This window comes from Antedon mediterranea, chromosome 6 (genome assembly GCF_964355755.1).
Source record: "Antedon mediterranea chromosome 6, ecAntMedi1.1, whole genome shotgun sequence".
In the NCBI taxonomy this organism is placed as follows: Eukaryota; Metazoa; Echinodermata; class Crinoidea; order Comatulida; family Antedonidae; genus Antedon; species Antedon mediterranea.
In genome coordinates, this window is record NC_092675.1 from 6,383,311 (window position 1) to 6,404,006 (window position 20,696).

Below are 20,696 nucleotides of genomic sequence, written 5' to 3' on the forward strand. Positions count from 1 at the left end.
CAACAATGTACGATCCCGTTTAACACTGTTCTCAACTATAGTCATTTTGGTATACTTGAGCACAGTGATAAAGAATAGGATAAACTTAACAATATACAACAAAAAACATTAATGTACGATCCAGTTTAACACTGTTCTCAACTATAGTCATTTTGGTATACTTGAGAACAGTTATAAAGAATAGGATAAACTTAACAATATACAACAAAAAACATTAATGTACGATCCCGATTAACACTGTTCTCAACTATAGTCATTTTGGTATACTTAAGCACAGTGATAAAGAATAGGATAAACTTAGCAATATACAACAAAAAACATTAATGTACGATCCAGTTTAACACTGTTCTCAACTATAGTCATTTTGGTATACTTGAGAACAGTGATAAAGAATAGGATAAACTTAACAATATACAACAAAAAACATTAATGTACGATCCCGTTTAACACTGTTCTCAACTATAGTCATTTTGGTATACTTGAGCACAGTGATAAAGAATAGGATAAACTTAATAATATACAACAAATAACATTAATGTACGATCCAGTTTACCACTGTTCTCAACTATAGTCATTTTGGTATACTTGAGCACAGTGATAAAGAATAGGATAAACTTAAAAATATACAACAAAAAACATTAATGTACGATCCAGTTTAACACTGTTCTCAACTATAGTCATTTTGGTATACTTGAGCACAGTGATAAAGAATAGGATAAACTTAAAAATATACAACAAAAAACATTAATGTACGATCCAGTTTAACAATGTTCTCAACTATAGTTATTTTGGTATACTTGGAGAACAGTGATAAAGAATAGGATAAACTTAACAATATACAACAAAAAACATTAATGTACGATCCAGTTTAACTCTGTTCTCAACTATAGTCATTTTGGTATACTTGAGAACAGTGATAAAGAATAGGATAAACTTAACAATATACAACAAAAAACATTAATGTACGATCCAGTTTAACACTGTTCTCAACTATAGTTATTTTGGTATACTTGAGAACAGTGATAAAGAATAGGATAAACTTAACAATATACAACAAAAAACATTAATGTACGATCCAGTTTAACTCTGTTCTCAACTATAGTCATTTTGGTATACTTGAGAACAGTGATAAAGAATAGGATAAACTTAACAATATACAACAAAAAACATTAATGTACGATCCAGTTTAACTCTGTTCTCAACTATAGTCATTTTGGTATACTTGAGCACAGTGATAAAGAATAGGATAAACTTAACAATATACAACAAAAAACATTAATGTACGATCCCGTTTAACACTGTTCTCAACTACGGTCATTTTGGTATACTTGAGCACAGTGATAAAGAATAGGATAAACTTAATAATATACAACAAATAACATTAATGTACGATCCAGTTTACCACTGTTCTCAACTATAGTCATTTTGGTATACTTGAGCACAGTGATAAAGAATAGGATAAACTTAACAATATACAACAAAAAACATTAATGTACGATCCCGTTTACCACTGTTCTCAACTATAGTCATTTTGGTATACTTGAGCACAATATACAACAAATAACATTAATGTACACGATTCTGTTTAACACTGTTCTCAACTATAGTCATTTTCATATACTTGAGCACAGTGATAATATGAAAAACATAATAACACTATAATATTTGTAGATGAATGACGCGGACACGTACATATGTTCATAAGTAATTGATATAAATTGACTTTTAAAAGTGGAATTAACACAAATGATTGTAGATAAATATGACGTGAATTGCACGTACATAATGTTGATGAGTAGTATATTTATATAAATCGACTTTGAAAAGTGAAATAACACTAATATTTGTAGATGAATATGACGTGGACACGTACATATGTTGAATGAGTATATTGATATAAATCGACTTTTAAAAGTGAAATAACACTATTGATTGTAGATGAATATGACGTGGACAAGTACATTTATTGATGAGTATATTGATATAAATCGACTTTTAAAAGTGAAATAACACTATTAGTTGTACACTATTGATCATATATGAATATGACGTGAATTGCACGTACATGTGGATGAGTAGGCCTATATTGATATAATTGACTTCGAAAAGTGAAATAACACTGATTTGTAAATGAATATGACGTGGACAAGTACATTTATTGATGAGTATATTGATAAATCGACTTTTAAAAGTGAAATAACACTAATATTTATAGATGAATATGACGTGGACACGTACATATGTTGATGAGTATATTGATATAAATCGACTTTTAAAAGAGGAATTAACACTATTGATTGTAGACGTGAATTGCACGTACATATGTTGATGAGTGTATTGATATAAATCGACTAAACGTTAAATAACACTATCTTGTACAAGTACCCTCACTTGCACTGATGAAGGGCTAGTGTTGCCCGAAAACTCTGCTAACTTTTCTGGCTGTCTTACTTTATCGTTTTGATTTAGCTTTTCGCTTCTTTTTTTGTATCTCCATTGAGACCACAGCATTGTTATTATTTCAGTATTTTGCCTTTGGATTAATGACTGTAGATGATATGACATTTATGTTGATATAGTATATAGTTTTGTATATATAATATGCACACGTACATACGTTGATAGGTATTGATATAAATAGATTTTTAAAAGTACGGTAATAGACACTTTATTTGTAGATGAATACGACATGGACAAGTTGCAATAAATTCTATCGTTATATCGTATGTTGATGAGTATTGATATAAATCGACTTTTTTAAAGTGGAATAACACTAAAATGTATAGATGGATATGGCCTCAACAAGTATTGTATTAAGCGGTACTGTATATTGATAGACTTCATACCTGTAATGTCAATGAAATCTGGCAACAAGAATTGTGTTTGATCCTCCTAATAGTATTCTAATAATCTTGGTTTGTAAAGGAGGCATGAAAAATCTAAACGCATAGCCAGGGGAGGGGTTGGAGTTTCGAACAAACTTCCCTGTGCCCGTCGTACGGTTTTTGTGAACTTTTTAGTAGCGTGCAAACGCGACTCTACAGCTCACTATGTCGATCGGTCGGTCGGTAAACACCAACTCAAATTTGAGCACGCGACTGCAGCCATGTATAGGCCTATGGCCTGTTTATACTAGAAATCAGCAGTGAAAGTATATGTAAATAATATGTGTTAATATAGAATTAGTTTTTTTTATTTAATAAATAGTATTAAAGTTGATCTTATTCTTTATCTGTGATTAATTATACTCAAATGACTATAGTTTAAAACAGTATTAAACGGCATCTTACATTAATGTTATTTGCTGTTTATTCAAAGTTTATCCTATTCTTTATCACTGTGCTCAAATATACCAAAATGACTATAGCCTAGTTGAGAACAGTGTTAAACTGGATCGTACATTAATGCTATTTGTTGTATATTATTAAGTTTATCCTATTCTTTATCACTGTGCTTAAGTATACCAAAATGACTATAGTTGAGAACAGTGTTAAACGGGATCGTACATTAATGTTTTTTGTTGTATATTGTTAAGTTTATCCTATTCTTTATCACTGTGCTCAAGTATACCAAAATGACTATAGTCGAGAACAGTTTTAAACTGGATCGTACATTAATGTACGTTTTTTGTTCGTATCCGGATATTCACCCCCTGGACATTTACCCCCCGGAAAACTACCCCCCGGACAACCACCACCTGGACCACTACCCCCTTAGGACAACTACCCCTTTAGGACAACTACCCCCCGGACAAATACCCCCCGGACAACTACCCCCTTAGGACAACTACCCCCTTAGGACGACTACCCCCTGGACAACTACCCCCCGGACAATTACCCCCTAGGAACAATTACCCCCCGGACAATTACCCCCCGGACAATTACCCCACCCCCGGGTAATTACCCCGCGGACAACTACCTCTGACACAATACTCCCCGTAGGACAACTACTTCCTGGACAATACTCCGAGGGAAAATAATCTTTTAGGACAACTACCTCCGTAGGACAACTAACCCCTGGACAACTAACCCCTGGACAATTACCCCCGGACAATTACCCCCTAGGAACAATTACCCCTGAACAATTACCCCTTGACAATTACCCCCGGAGAATTACACCCCCCCCCCCCCCCACTGTTCTCAAGTATACCAAAATGACTATAGTTGAGAACAGTGTTAAACTGGATCGTACATTAATGTTTTTTGTTGTATATTGTTAAGTTTATCCTATTCTTTATCACTGTTCTCAAGTATACCAAAATGACTATAGTTGAGAACAGTTGTAAACTGGATCGTACATTAATGTTTTTTGTTGTATATTTTTAAGTTTATCCTATTCTTTATCACTGTGCTCAAGTATACCAAAATGACTATAGTTGAGAACAGTGTTAAACTGGATCGTACATTAATGTTTTTTGTTGTATATTTTTAAGTTTAGGCCTATCCTATTCTTTATCACTGTGCTCAAGTATACCAAAATGACTATAGTCGAGAACAGTGTTAAACTGGATCGTACATTAATGTACGTTTTTTGTTGTATATTGTTAAGTTTATCCTATTCTTTATCACTGTTCTCAAGTATACCAAAATGACTATAGTTGAGAACAGTGTTAAACTGGATCGTACATTAATGTTTTTTGTTGTATATTGTTAAGTTTATCCTATTCTTTATCACTGTTCTCAAGTATACCAAAATGACTATAGTTGAGAACAGTGGTAAACTGGATCGTACATTAATGTTATTTGTTGTATATTATTAAGTGTATCCTATTCTTTATCACTGTGCTCAAGTATACCAAAATGACTATAGTCGAGAACAGTGTTAAACGGGATCGTACATTAATGCTATTTGTTGTATATTATTAAGTTTATCCTATTCTTTACCACTGTGCTCAAGTATACCAAAATGACTATAGTCGAGAACAGTGTTAAACGGGATCATACCTTAATGCTATTTGTTGTATATTATTAAGTTTATCCTATTCTTTATCACTGTGCTTAAGTATACCAAAATGACTATAGTTGAGAACAGTGTTAAACTGGATCGTACATTAATGTTATTTGTTGTATATTATTAAGTTTATCCTATTCTTTATCACTGTGCTCAAGTATACCAAAATGACTATAGTTGAGAACAGTGTTAAACTGGATCGTACATTAATGCTATTTGTTGTATATTATTAAGTTTATCCTATTCTTTATCACTGTTCTCAAGTATACCAAAATGACTATAGTTGAGAACAGTGTTAAACGGGATCGTACATTAATGTTTTTTGTTGTATATTGTTAAGTTTATCCTATTCTTTATCACTGTGCCCAAGTACACCAAAATGACTATAGTTGAGAACAGTGTTAAACGGGATCGTACATTAATGTTATATGTTGTATATTGTTAAGTTTATCCTATTCTTTATCACTGTGCTCAAGTATACCAAAATGACTATAGTTGAGAACAGTGTTAAACTACATCGTACATTAATGTTATTTGTTGTATATTGTTAAGTTTATCATATTCTTTATCACTGTGCTCAAGTATACCAAAATGACTATAGTTGAGAACAGTGTTAAACGGGATCATACATTAATGTTATTTGTTGTATAATGTTAAGTTTATCCTATTCTTTATCACTGTTCTCAAGTATACCAAAATGACTATAGTTGAGAACAGTGTTAAACTGGATCGTACATTAATGTTTTTTGTTGTATATTGTTAAGTTTATCCTATTCTTTATCACTGTGCTCAAGTATACCAAAATGACTATAGTTGAGAACAGTGTTAAACGGGATCGTACATTAATTTTATCCTTTGCTTTACTGTGCTTTGATTTGATAAGCAAGTTTGGTTGCCCCGCCCGCGATTTTTTTTTTCGTACATAAGTTGGGGACCCCCTCATGAAACGTCACCAAATAAACATGAATAATTCATCAGTTAAATTTGTTGTTCCGTGTGCACCCAAGCGTATAGCAACAAGAAGTGATTACACAACTGCGATACGATAAACGATACTTTCTACAGTAGGCCTAGGATTATAAGTCAATTCACGTGATTGCCTTCGCGCACTCTTCTTCACACAAAATGTGTCGAGTCGAGGCTAATCGACAGCTAGGCAAGACATTAAACCATGGAGGTATATTTTTATACCTCCATGATTAAACTAAGTAGTAATTCATTGGACATAGCCCAAAGAAAGCTTAGAGCCACAAGAATAAAGAATGTGTATATAATTTGTGTACTGTATTTTTTTAATTCTGCTATTTTATTATCAAACAATATGCATGTACTCAAAGGAACTTTAAAAATGCCCGTATATGAACACATGAGAATAAAAAATGTATTTTTGTGTAATGTTTATTGTTTAATTTTGCTGACTTATTACTCGGATTGTGTCATACCAAAGATAACTATCTTTGGTCATACCTAACACACACACGTCACACACACCCCCACACAGCTACTACTAGAATAGACACACATGGGTTTAGAGACTAATAATTAGGCCTAATAGTATTAATAGAAACTATAATTTTAACACGTAATTCTTTAGTAATAAATTATATTAAAAACACCATAAACTAAAGGCTGATTATTTCGACAATCCACACACAACGCCGCTATCTTCTATGAAATCGCACGCCGCAACAACAGCGGAGATAGGCCTAGAATCGTACCGCACTTGTGTGCTCACTTCTTTCTTGTTGCTATACGCTTGGGTGCACACGGAACAAGAAAATTTAACTGATGAATTATTCATGTTTATTTTGTGACGTTTCATGAGGGGGTCCCCAACTTATGTACGAAAAAAAAAATCGCGCCCCGCCCCCATATGCTGCCTACTAAATTACGATTCCCTAGCTTTTCTATAAAAATTGAAGTACCCACAATGCACGTTATACGGAAGTCATAGTCTTGTAAAATACAGACACAATAGTTTTTATCGTATTGTTTTCATTTAAATATCACTAAGATTGTCTTAAACTACAAACAACTAAAATTAGTGAAGGTATGCAAGTGTTTCTAAATATTTATTACTGGTAGTATTAATACAATTTGGATTATATCATTTTCCAGAAAGGTAGAAAAAACATAAAATAGTTGAGAATTCTCAACTAGCCAGGATGGTATAGGAAATATAGCTCTCATGACATCACTCATCCCCGTTCATGCGTGTTAGCCGGTGATTGGCCAGTAATTTTTTCCCCCCAATGATTGAGCAGCACAGCACAGCACAGCACGTACTGTTATAGGTTCTTTGCTTATACTTTATTTATATTTCTACCAAATAATTACTACATGATTTCTGGGTAGGCATTATTTGTTTAATGAGAAGAATACAATCTGTTTAAACTGACATTTTATTGAGTCAATTCACCAATTCTGTGTTGAAAATTTGAATAATAAATCTTTCTTAATCAGTTACAAAATGAGTTACAAATCATATTTATACAATAATGTAGTGTTATTTTCTTATTTCTAATAAATTCTAAAATTTCTGAAAACCATTATAATTTTCACAATTTTACAATATTGATTCTTAAACCAAATTTGTTATTTTTCCTAATCATTCTGAAAATATACAGTAGGGCTACTGTCAACACACTCAATTTTCTAAACTTTCTGAAAACAAACAACTGTCCCAAAAGAAACATATTAATTGTCCAATTTTTGAAAAATCCAAAATGTTAAAATTTTATGTAACAAATCTTAAAACTAAGTTATTTTTAAATTTTTTTGTAAACATTAAAAATTAATTGTATTTACTTTCTAATTAGTTACTTCCTGACTTTATTTTAGTTTATAAACTAGGCCTAGGGGAAGAGTGAAATTCTTGTCTGATAAACTTGTGACTTGATGAGAAGTTCATATTAAATATTTATACTGTACATTTAACTGTTATCAATAACAAAATCAGTATATTAACAATAACATTTGTTAAAGTTTATAATTTGTTTACACAAGTGATTGTTTTTGGAGATCTGGAGAACGAACAAGTAATAATTGTTATTAAGAGACTTTGTTGTTTGATCTTTCTTTTTGTACATGCATGTGGCATCACAAACTACATCAAAAAGAGATCTAGGCCTGGGTGGTGTGTGAGAGAGTAGATTATAATTACAGTATTTTGTTTTTGATAGACCTGAACAAGAAAGATGATAATATATTTTCTTACACAACAATTTTTTATGCCTAATCTTTAAAAAGACTACTATTTTATTATCGATGTTGGCTCATTGTTTTGTTAAATAAGTTTAGATCGAATAGTTCCAATGGAATTAGCTTGTGTAGTAAGAGATCCATTTTCTTGAAAATAAAACAATCGCGATGAATTTTCTTGTTGTTGTTGTTTCAGTTGTTCTTTTATCAGCATTTCCTGGCCAAAAAGTTTTTTTTTTTTTATTAGCTTTCTTAAACTTATTCTGATGCACTTTTGGATGAAAAACATTAGCTTCGCTTCTACTACCAATCATTTTATGAGCTTCATTCAAAATGTTATCAGCATCAAATAAGGCTGCACTAGGCTGAGGTGCTTTGACTAATGTGTCTATGAACAAAGATGTATTCTGCAGTTGCACTATTTTCTCTTCTTTAACTTTCTTTTCATTCAGACGTTCTACCGACATTTGTTGATTACGTTCATCCAGGTTATCCAACAAGATTTGTGCAGACTGGTTAATTTTCCAACAGAGGATCTTAGCATGTTGTTTTATTACTGTTTCACATTCCTTTATCGACTGATTCTGTTTTTCTGTATCCAGAATGTGCTGTTGTAATTCAGCCTTCATATCTTTTTCTTTAGTATTACAATCGTATAACATGTTATCAGCTTCATATTTGAATCTTTCAAATGCTGCATCAAGCTCTTGTAAATTATGCCCTTTATGAGTGACAACAGTGCATTTCATACAGACCGGTACAGAACAGGTGCCACAGTAAAACTCAACAGCAACACTTGTGTGTTTTGGACACATAACTGGCTTTGCTGAACTGCGTTCCTTTGCATCCATGGACATATACTGGTTCAATGACATCACGGTATGATCTCGAAGAGCAGGGATCTTACAGTGATTTTCAGAACACTGGCTGCAAAGATATGCTGAACACTCCATACAGTGTGCAGCGGCTACTTTATTACACATAACACAACTTTTCACACTTGCTACATTTCCTTTCGTTTCTTTAGTGTACTCAAGTAGTTGATTGATGAAACAACTTGATGGTAGGCCACCCACACCATTACTTGGAACCTGGAATTCTTCACGGCACATCGGACATGATAACATTCCACCATTTCTCTCTACCCAATCTTGAATACACTTCAAACAAAATGAATGCTGACAGCCTAGGGTCTTTGGAGTTTGAAATACCTCATGGCATATGGAACACAGAAGAACTTTTTCATTAATATCGTTGATTACTTTAGCAGTGGCCATTGTTGTTTTTTCTTGTGTGTTTTTGTCACTAAACAGGAAACACTAAAAAGTAATTAAATATTAGTTTATGGAGTTACTGAAAGGGGTAACTGAACTTAAGCCCATGGGTGGCTCGTCCACCCCCACTTTCCCCACCTTTGACTTCTGGCCCAAAAAGACATTATAATTACAATCTAGCCCATGTAGAAAACTGTGAGAACCCCTCTCTGTGAGATATTGTGTAGTTACTAGGCCTACGTAGCCTAGCCTACATAGGCCTAAAATGACAATGTTCACCCATAAAGGTATTTTTATACCTCTTAGATTGATCTTACAAATATTCAATCTAATCTCATAATTTTAATTAATTATAGTATAAACTACAAAAATAAATATTAGTAATTACGAAATAATTGAGCAGCAGGCACCTTCACGTTTCTTCCAAAATGGAAAATTCCATATATATGACATCACTCTTATTATCTCTATGCTCTTCTTATCAAAGAAACACTATCTTGCTCTTAGGTGGTTGGCCGGTTTTCATGTTTAGTTTATGACGCAGCTCCATTCGTGTAATCAAGGCAATAAATATTGATTGTCTTTGTGTATATTTGCACGAAGATAAATAAAATCTCAGTATTAAACTATTTTTGATTCAATTTACCAATAATGTGTAACTGAAAATTTGAATGCGTTAATACAAAATCATTCATACATAACTAACTATTTATTTTCTAATTATAATTCTTCTTTTTTTTTATTTCTTCATTTATAGTGATTTGTTTCAATTTAGCTTCAAATTTTAATCTTCTCAAATATACATAGTTTTTGGTACGACTACAGTAATTACAATAACTTATTTCTGTTTAGAATTTAATCAATTGAATCAATTTAAATTTTTATATTATACTATTTCTAAAATATAATTCTTTAACAAAAGTCTAACAAACTTAATTTTAAATACTACAGTGTAAATTGTATTGATAGTAATATATCTCCGTCGCTGTGGTCTGCTAGTAATATATCTCCGTCGCTGTGGTCCGCTATTTGAAAAGCTTTGGATGATTTTGTACGTACTTATTATATAACATATTTAAAACAAATGACATATTATTGAACATACAGTAAAGCATTTAAAACTAATGATCTAAATAATATAATACTATACAAAAAGCTGAACATTCATTAGTGCCATTCATTATCAACATTAGATATAAATTTTCCATTTCAATTCATTGGATGATTTTGTATGTACAGTATGGTATTTAAAACAAATGACATATTATTGAATATATAACATACATACTGTATAAAGCATTTACAACTAATGATCTAAATTATATAATACTATACAAAAAGCTGAACATTCATTAGTGCCATTCATTATCAACCTTAGATATAAATTTTCCAATGGTACATGATTCATTATTAGTAGATTCTTATCATTTGATTGGAGGACTGTGGGTCACATGATATTCATTAACTATTCCAATGAACTCTTGCGAGTATAATTATGCTATATTCTCGTTGAATTTTGTTATATGTGGTTCATTCTTGTTACACAATGATCAACGACCAGGCGTGAAACGAGGCTAGGTTGTGCACATTCAAAAAATCAACCTGTAGTGTGCGCCATCTATAATCCAAAATCATCAAAAAAGCATCAAAATTGAAGCGCTGCCTACTCGAACGGTTTAAGCTTTGCCTAGCCTCCAGATAAAAATATGAATGTTCCCTCTAGGAAGTGTAGACAATGGTTCTCGGAATGATAATGAGTCTGGTAAAAAGGCCTTAGAAGGACGTACTCCTATATATGCTTAATAACATTTTAAAGTATAGTGTTGTATTTTTTAAAGTCTTCAACATTATGATACTGTACTCGAGCTGTTCAACCAGTTTTCAGCCATTAAAAACAATTATTGTAGGAGGAGATAGGAAAATGCGAATTATCCTCGTATTATGGTATGCGTGTATTTTTCAAGATGGACATCCATTAGACAGTGTAGGCCTATACCACGATCGGAAAACACCCCTATTTGGGGCAAATCGTTGAACCTAAATTCGTTTTAATTGTCAATTACTAATTATCGAACTCAATTTAATTAGTAAACAGGGTTACATCAGGTGGTTAAAATCAGTATCGAAAGTACGAACCAACTTTATATACCATCGAGTAAACATTCTAGAAATAACGCGCAATTTACCGAATTTTGCCCTTACGTAAATTTATATATAGATAATACAAGATTGTGTGTATTATAAATGTGGATGGGCGTTTATTAGATAGTTGGGTTGGGTGGGGGGATTATTATTCAAAGTGATGTTTTATTGGGGAGGTGTTGGGCATTTATTCAAATAAATACCATCCTAATAATTAATACATTATTTAATTTAAACATCTTTTGAAACTAACTTCTGCGACACAGTGGACCGTTTCGGCCCAAGAAGGAAGACATTTAATAGACGGCTTGCAACATGGGCAGACGTATCCCGGTCCTAACGGGACACAGATACCAAACCTTCACATGCGCGGTCCGATCCGAAAATAAACAAAAAACTAAAATGGCTATATAGCCACTAACGGCCAACTTAGTTAAAACCAGGAAGTTGCAAGGTGAACATGTGAACTTATCGTGAACCCGGAAATTACTTCGACCAGCGTACAATTGAAATTGAATTGAAAATATACTGATGAAATAAAAAATTTTGTTATAAAACCATTTATAATATCTTCCTAAGATAGAAATATGGAACAATAACGTAGTACTGAAAACTAATGGTATCAAATCTACGTTTCGCAGTACATCTAAGTTAGATAAGGTAGGTGTCCAAGGCGGAGATTTATACCGAAGTTTATTTATAAATACTAGTCTAGTAGAAACTACTAGACAGGATATCCATATAGTGACTCTTATGTTTCTCACATTTCTATCATGTCTGACTACTATATCATCAGAGTTTGACATCTTACAGCATGATTTTCTAGGATATGAAATTAAACAAGAAATATTTCTTACAAAAAACGCTGCTCGCTTATTGAAAAATATTTTTTATTTCAAATGTTTTTGAATGCGTCATTTTATTGTCACATAATAGTTATTTTACCTGAAAAAATGTAATTTAAAGCAACAAATACTTAAATTGTCTGTCAGACAATGGTTTTGGGGTTTCTTTTCTTTTTTTATATGTGAATAAATATAATTTTTTTGTTACAGAAGTGAATACTCAATTTCTGTCACTTTAGTTAATTTTATTGCTAAGGTCAAATCTGGGGGTCACTTCATCACCCTAGATATTTCAATTGTGAAGTATCCTATTACAAACACAAACTTTAATGGACTGTTTCGATAATAATTCAATGAATATCTGACAGTGAATATACCAGAAATGCTTATGGGATTTGTAATTTTAGCATGACATGTCCTAATAGACTCTTTCCCATACGTTTTTTGGGTCTACTGTAGCAGCTGGAATCAATAAATTATAGTGGAGTTTCCATTTTCACAAAACTGTCTGTCCTTAGAACTATAACTGCTGCTTGCTTTAGCTTCTGATTGAGTAGTCCTAATGGGACGTAGCGGGCTAGAGCAGCAGCGTGAAAATGTAGTCATACAGTAGCACATGAATGTGGAAAAGGGGCATAAGCAAGTTTAACTCAATATTAATCGGATTGAATGGTACCAATAGACTGGGTAATTGAAGTGAGATTTTGGTTGTTATGAAAACTGAATAACACTACTGAACTATTAGCAACAGCAGGTGCAGGAACATCAGCTTCAGCAGGGTCAATCAATGATGGATATTGCAAAGTTTGTTGTGGATATGCAATTGGAGCCTGATGTGGATATGCAATTTGAGCCTGATGTGGATATGTGACTGGAGCTTGATGTGGATATGTGACTGGAGCCTGATGTTGATTTATGTTTGGAACCAGTTGATTTTGTTTTTTTGCAATCATTTTGTTAGCCTCATCCAAGATTTTACTGGCATCAAATAAGGCTGCACTAGGCTGAGGTGCTTTGACTAACGTGTCAATGAACAATGATGTATTCTGCAGTTGCTTTATTTTCTCTTCTTTAAATTTTTTTTCTTTCTGCTGCTCATCTAAACATTTTTTAGATTTTGTGTCCAGCTCATTCAGCAATGTCCGTTCAGCCTTATCAATATTTTGACGGAGAATCTGAGCATACCGTTTTACTTCGTCTGCACATACCTTTATTGATTTCTTTTGTTTCTCAATATTTCCAATATGTATTTTTAATTCAGCCTTCATTTCCTTCTCTTCAGTGGTACAATCATTCAATATTTTATTAGCTTCATCTTTAAATCTTTTAAATGCTGTATCAAGCTCTTGTAAATCATGTCCCTTATGAGAAACAACGGTGCATTTCATACAAACAGGTTGGTTGCAGGTGTTACAATAAAACTCAACAGAAACACTTGTGTGTTTTGGACACATAACAGGCTTAGCGGCTGTACGTTCTGCTGCATCCATGGCCATATACTGGTTTAATGACATCACTTTATGGTCACGACAAGGAAGAATTTTGCAATGATTCTCACCACACTGCTTACAAAGATATGCTGAACACTCCATACAGTGTGCAGTAGCTGCTTTATTACACATAACACAACTTTTCACACTTGCTACATTTTCTTTTGTTTCTTTAGTGTACTCAAGTAGTTGGTTGATGAAATAACTTGATGGTAGGCCATCCACACCATTACTTGGAACCTGGAATTCTTGACGGCACATTGGGCATGTTAACTTACCACCACTTTTTTCCACCCAAGTTTGAATGCACTTCAAGCAAAACGAGTGCTGACAGCCTAGGGTCTTAGGAGTTTGAAATACTTCATGGCATATGGAACACAGAAGAACTTTTTCACTAATGTCATTGATCACTTCAGCAGATATGGATTTTTTTTCGTTAGCTTCTTCCAATGCTAGACAGGAAACACTAAAAAGTAAATATTAATATGATGTTACCTTATAAAGTAGTCTTGGTATTGTACATGCAAAACAAGGGCATTAACAATTACATTCTTCCCTGGTTACACTAAATCAACAAAATACTGTGGCAATAATGAACAAAACTTATCTTTTGTATAAATTACTCCCCTTTCATTTACTGTCCCGATGTGAAAGCTCACTAATACAAATTGAACTCACTACATGTAACCTCTAGACATTATCTATATTAAAACAAAATCTATACCCCTTTCACATCGCTTACACAAACACAATAACACAATGAATAACAACAGTGTTTTGTAAGGTGTTTATCCCGGTGTGTAAACTTTGGAACTTTGCTAAGCCATGTGAAAGGGGAATAAGAAAGGCTATGTTACAGTACCTCTATCTCTAGGGCAGGCTAACTGTAACCTTGACTTGAGGGTCTTAGTAAGTGACTAGACGTACCTCTAATTTAGGAATATATGTTACAGGTATATAATACCTAATTAGTGCGCATAAATTATAATAAGTAAACAAGTGTACATACACAGAACTGCTAGCAGCTGATTTGCTGGTACTTTTAGTAGTTTTTTGGTAGGTTTCATTAATATCAGTACATATTTGCCTGGGCCATGATCCATCATTGTTTTTTTGTTCTACAATCAAAACCTGATAAAAACAAATGTTCTTGTTAAGACGTACGTACAAAACATAAATCATTAATAAGTATTAAATAATAACATTAAAAAAAGTGTAATTGAAACTACCATATTGACAAAATAGGTTGGTAGTGGTCAACCCACCAATACATTGGTGGTAGCACTGGTAAAGCTGTGGCCTCTCGCTCTCTATGGCCACCCTTGACTTGTTCTCTTGCCCCGTAACTTTGTTTTTGTGACTTTTTGTACTGTTTGGTGAACTGTCTGGGGTTTACTAAAATAGGAAGGTTCTATGGAAGATCAGAGTATTAATTAATTGTTTCCAAAGGGAGAATAGAAGGACTTTGGCCAATATCACAGAATTGTGTAACAACACAGGAAAAATTGACACTTTTTATATTGCTATTGATAATTATTTTCCCACCAAAGTAGTCGGTCACTAATTGACACACGGCAAACGGCTATGGCCATTTCCATTTACACTGGCTAAAAAACTGTGAGATGAACTCGAGTCATGCTCATTTACATTACATCGATCACCTCGGTGCTGTTAATCAAAACAACAGTACTTCGAGCGTCCATTGTAGAAAACTTTATTGATGGTTTATTGGTTGGTTTAAACACTTGAACATATCAATGATCTTGTATCAAAATATTAGAAGTGAATTTACACGCAATTTAGTTAATTTATTAATGTAGTCCTACAGCATTAAATTTTCTTTGTGGATATATTTACATATTATCAATAAATTATTGTTAATCAATTTTTCTTTTAAATTAAAATTTTCAGTCAGACGCACAACTTCAGATGTTGACCAAGTTGCAACATGTTCTGTTTATTGTTAGAGAAACATTGCACACAAAAATGGTAGAAAGATATTGCAATAAAAAAAAAAGATGATCCTTGAAAATCACAAGGGTTCAATGAATAATAACCAATTTTGATTTGCTGCATGATTGGATTAGTAAATATGTTGAATCCACAAACCTGTCCTTGGTACAGTCCTGCATCTTGTACTGTGTTATCTTTCTTTGCAAGTTGTTCATATGTATCGCTCATGTATGTATTCCCTATTCGGGCCTCACTCTTGTCTGGTATATCAAAAGTCTCCCTCATAACATTCTCAATTGTTTCTATAATTTAAACAAGTTTACAAGAAACTAAATTAATAGATTAATAGAAAAATAACACCACTGCACTAATTACCATAAGTTCTCCCTTAAAGGGGTGTTTAGAAAACTCAGATCTAAGATATATCAGACTTTTCTAGATCTAGAAAACTCAGATATCTGACTTTTCTAGATCTAGAAAACTCAGATATCAATATCTGAGTTTTCTAGTTCCAGAATGGAACTAGAAACTCAGATCATCATATGATTGGTTGGTAGGTCATTTGGATCATTCCATTATTAATCAGAAGGTAGGTCATTTGAAATACTAGAGTATTATTAAAACTGATTACTGTGTACGTTTTCTTACTAATATTGTAGAAGCGGCCTACGGCTTAAATCATAAAGAAAATACAGTGCATGTTACCGTTAAAATGTAGGCTTAAAAATTAGGTATGGAGGTACCTCCATGGTACGAGTTGGTGTGGGTACGAGTTAGTTGAGGTACGAGTTAGCCAAGTTGGGAATAGGTACGAGTTATTTTGGGTACGAGTTGACCACTTCTAGCCTAGTAGGGCCAGGTACTCTTCGCGATACTTCGCGATAGCACCCACACGTTGAGCCTTGAATTGAGTTTGCTTAGCTAGGCTAGGCCTAAATGCTAAGCATACATTTTAAAAGGTGTATACTGTATTTCTTTATGATTTAAGTCGTAGGCTGCTACTACAAGTTACAATAATTATTATTATTAGTAAGAAAACGTATAATACTGTAGTATTTCAAACAAGCTACCCTCTATTAATAATGGAATGATCCTTTTGATGATCTGGGTTTTCTAGTTCCATTTTGAACTAGAAAACTCAGATATATCTGAGATCTGAGATCACCCCCCTTAAAGTGATCTTTCACATATAAGTGTACTTCTGAATTACCCTCTGTTCAAGTTAATTACAGTATTACATTTTAGGACGACCCTCATACTGTACATGGCAAAATCTGATTTGGGAGTTGGTTGTTTTTTAGCTCAACAAAGTCCTCTATTTATCATCGAGACCAGCAGCAGATTATGACTGCACATGGTCGTACAATGGCTTAAAAATCATAAATATGAGCTTTTTGATTATATTATTCTGCAGAAAACACATCATCAAAATTCAGTAATCTTCGTAATAAGCCGGGTAAAAATGTGGAACACCAGGACTACTTAAACAAAATAACTAAATTTACTGTACCAATAGTATCTCCTTTGCTAAACTTCTTGGTGACAAAATCAGTCTGACCCTGATTGCTAATCTTACAGAGCTTTAACTCCATCAAGTACACTTCTACCTTGCAATGCTTCACAATCATGCCATGTAAAACCACCTTACGAGATATCGGCTCCTGCCCTTCTATAATACCATACCAGAGTACAAATTTTTTCCATGCAGTGGTTGGTACCAATACATAATCCAAGTCATCTATAAGGTTCTCTTTCAAAACAGAGTCTCCATTCACCACTAAACATACAGTAATATAATGTATGATTTTTATTAAAGTTTTCCACAGTATAGAATATGTTGCATGCCATGCCTAAATTAAGCAGCAGTTAGTTTTGTGTTGGACTACTGTAAAACATTGGTAAAAGTGCAGAAAATCAGGGACGTTTCGCCTCAGGTTTTCAGGACCTGACACTGGTGGAATGAAACATTCTAATGTTAGGCTGAAACATCCCAATTTTAGGTCAAACCAAGTGATCATCAACTATGTTGTGGGTTTTATCAAAAGATGTTTGAACTAAACAATTATTTATATTATTTATTTCCATCCACGTAGGCTGTGCCGTTTCGTGGAGGTTCACCAATTCAGCTTGGCCTACGCTTAGTTAAGGCAGACCAAACAAGAGAACCTATTTCCTGTTATTATCATACTTTAATTTAATAATCAATAATACTGATCCAGCCAGCACATCTTCTACCCTACAGTTGGTATTTATTTATTTGCATTCTAAAACATGATTGAATGGCATTAAAACAGCAGAATAAATTAAAATAATATTACAAATCCAGTATGTCTATGTTTTTTTATACACTGATAAATTGATAAGCAGGTTAATTATAAATTTATGTCAATGCAAAGCATTATCTTGTTTGGACTTTTGGGGAGGCTTCTTTTCGAGATGGGCTTCTTTTCGAGATGGGCTTCTTTTCGAGATTACGTTTGCCAATTAAAGAGGGGGCCTTCTCTTCAAAATGTTTGTGAATTGCTACTATAATAATATAATTATTTAATATATATTATTATATATTTTGATATTCACATAGTCTCGAAAAGAAGCCCATACTACTGTATCTTGAAAAGAAGCCCTGTTGGCTTGAGATTACTTATGCAAACCAAAGGGGTGGCTTCTTTTCAAGGTTTTACGGTATGGCATCCAGTTTGTAGTTTAGCTAGCTCAGCCTCATCAGTCAAATCCAGGACCACTGATCTGTTGTAACAACCTTAGGCCTACTGTGTTATATAAACGTACCTGTTAAGAGCTGAGAGTTATTTACTGGTCCTGGGAAAACATTACTGTGTCCCACATTATTCATGTCCCACCTATCATATCCAACATATTTTTTCCATTGCTTAAACCATCTACTGTCCACTAGGTACCTTTAAGAATAACACATATCGTAACGTTTGTTACATAACTTCAGCAAAATAAAACTACATAATAAGATAAAAAAAAAGTATAAAGGGAAGTTAATTACGTTTAAAAAACCCCATAAAACATCATATGATATGGTACTGGTTACAAGAAGCACATCCTAAATTTATAAAAATTAACAACAACAAATCTTAGATAGAGTATATTTAACTTACCGGTGGACAAATTTTAATGTGCTTATTTATTTTTTTTTAAAACTAATTTAACTATTTATACATATTTCTATATTCTTTTTATCAAATATTGTAAAATACTACTTTTTAGCCTTTTGGCTGCCGTTTTATTATACATTTATAAATATCCATGTAATCAAGAAAAGAGAAATGAGACGGCAAAACTAGTTCTAGACTTAGCTAGCCTGTAAAAACTTGAGAGAGTAGAGATAGTTTCACGTTATTTACCAAAAACAAATGTAATGATACTACTAGTTTGTAATGTTTTTCAGAAGATTAACTCTTTTTCAAGTAAATCAGGGTTTTCCCCTTATTACATACATGGTATCTTGTACAAACTTACATGGTTCCTGTTCCAATGAAGATTTACAGTAAGCGGCACCCTCAGGACAGGGAAATGTGGCTGCTTACGGGAGGTGGCCGCTTACAGGAGGTGACTGCTTACGGGAGGTTCTGCCGATAGAGGGCCAAAATATATATCATATTTTTCGCCATTCTTAACGCAACAGGCCTCTAAATTCTCTAGCCAATTGTATTTTATTGTTTATGGTTTAGTATTATTTATGATTTTCAGACACATTTTAAAAGCTTGTGTGCATGAAAATGGTCGGTCAAAATCTGTGTAGTTTTCTCATCTCATCTAAAAAAACATAGGAATGTTCTTCACAGAAATGTTTTTAACACTGCAGAGTCATTTATTGTCAAAACCCCGAAAACAAAACAACACTGGGCCTACTAAAAATGTCAGGTGTAGGCCTACTAGTATTTATCTATTTATTTACTTTTAAGTAATGTAATATATGCAAGAATTATTAAAAATAGTTAAATAATTCAAACACCTAATAAATCAAACAAGAAGATTTTGCACACAAGCTTAAAAAAAAACAAACTAATAAGTACAACAATAAAGTATCAAAATTGTATTTTTTTGGTCAAAAGTCTACACAAATTTTTCAGATGGCCGCTTACAGGGAGGTAATTTACCATACAAAAAATCTAATTCTTATCTTAGTAAAAAGGGTGGCTGCGGCTGTCCTAGCCTGTATTACTACACTAGGCTAGGGCCTATAAGACTAAGTAGGCCTAGGCCTAGTAAGTAGTATAGGGCCATAGGCCTAAATATAAGGGGTAGGAGGAGGCCTAGCCTATACTAATAAGCCTAGCTAGCTAGGCCTGTGGGCTAGCCTACTAGCCCTCTAGGTAAGCCCTCCTACTAGCTAGTAGGCCTACCTATGCCTAGCTAGTAGGTTGATGATGATATGGAATTAAGTAAACCTTATTTACCACGTATCACCTTTCCTTAGTGGCGTTTTAATGGAATCAAATATTTCCTCCTTCTGCTCGTTTAATTTCGGCATAGGCCTAGGCCTACCACCTCCCGCCATCATACTTTTTTATCCTGACCACCTACCCACCGTACCGCACACACACACACCTACCCGTCCGTAACAACGTAGGTAATACAGCCTTCTGCTGGAAAATCCCCAATACAATAATATCTCCGAAAATCTTGTGTACCGCCCTCTAGAATTAAGTTTATTAAAAACTTATTTCAAAATACTATAATATACGAGTAGTGGGCCTGTCACGATAAATATGGTCCGGGGCCAAAATCGGTCCGGCCGGACCAGTTTTGGCTCTAAAATTGTGGCCAAAAGCAGTCCGCCACTGCCAAAATCGGTCCGGGTTTTTCTTCTG

At 33.5% G+C, this 20,696-nt stretch overlaps 2 protein-coding genes across 2 annotated transcripts; both read right to left on the reverse strand.

Annotated features, from left to right (window-relative positions):
- Window positions 1-6,709: 6,709 nt before the first annotated feature.
- On the reverse strand, window positions 6,710-9,894 carry LOC140051259 (E3 ubiquitin-protein ligase TRIM56-like). The gene is made up of 2 exons (XM_072096407.1): window positions 9,814-9,894; window positions 6,710-9,470 (listed from the first exon to the last, which is right to left on the reverse strand). Exon 2 carries the CDS (start codon window positions 9,426-9,428, stop codon window positions 8,271-8,273), a length of 1,158 nt encoding a protein of 385 aa, XP_071952508.1. The 5' UTR covers window positions 9,429-9,470; window positions 9,814-9,894; the 3' UTR covers window positions 6,710-8,270.
- A 14-nt stretch (window positions 9,895-9,908) lies between these two features.
- LOC140051258 (uncharacterized) lies at window positions 9,909-20,451 on the reverse strand. The gene is made up of 6 exons (XM_072096405.1): window positions 20,283-20,451; window positions 18,643-18,770; window positions 17,366-17,632; window positions 16,012-16,157; window positions 14,912-15,033; window positions 9,909-14,368 (listed from the first exon to the last, which is right to left on the reverse strand). Exons 1-6 carry the CDS (start codon window positions 20,384-20,386, stop codon window positions 13,069-13,071), a joined length of 2,067 nt encoding a protein of 688 aa, XP_071952506.1. The 5' UTR covers window positions 20,387-20,451; the 3' UTR covers window positions 9,909-13,068.
- Window positions 20,452-20,696: the final 245 nt, after the last annotated feature.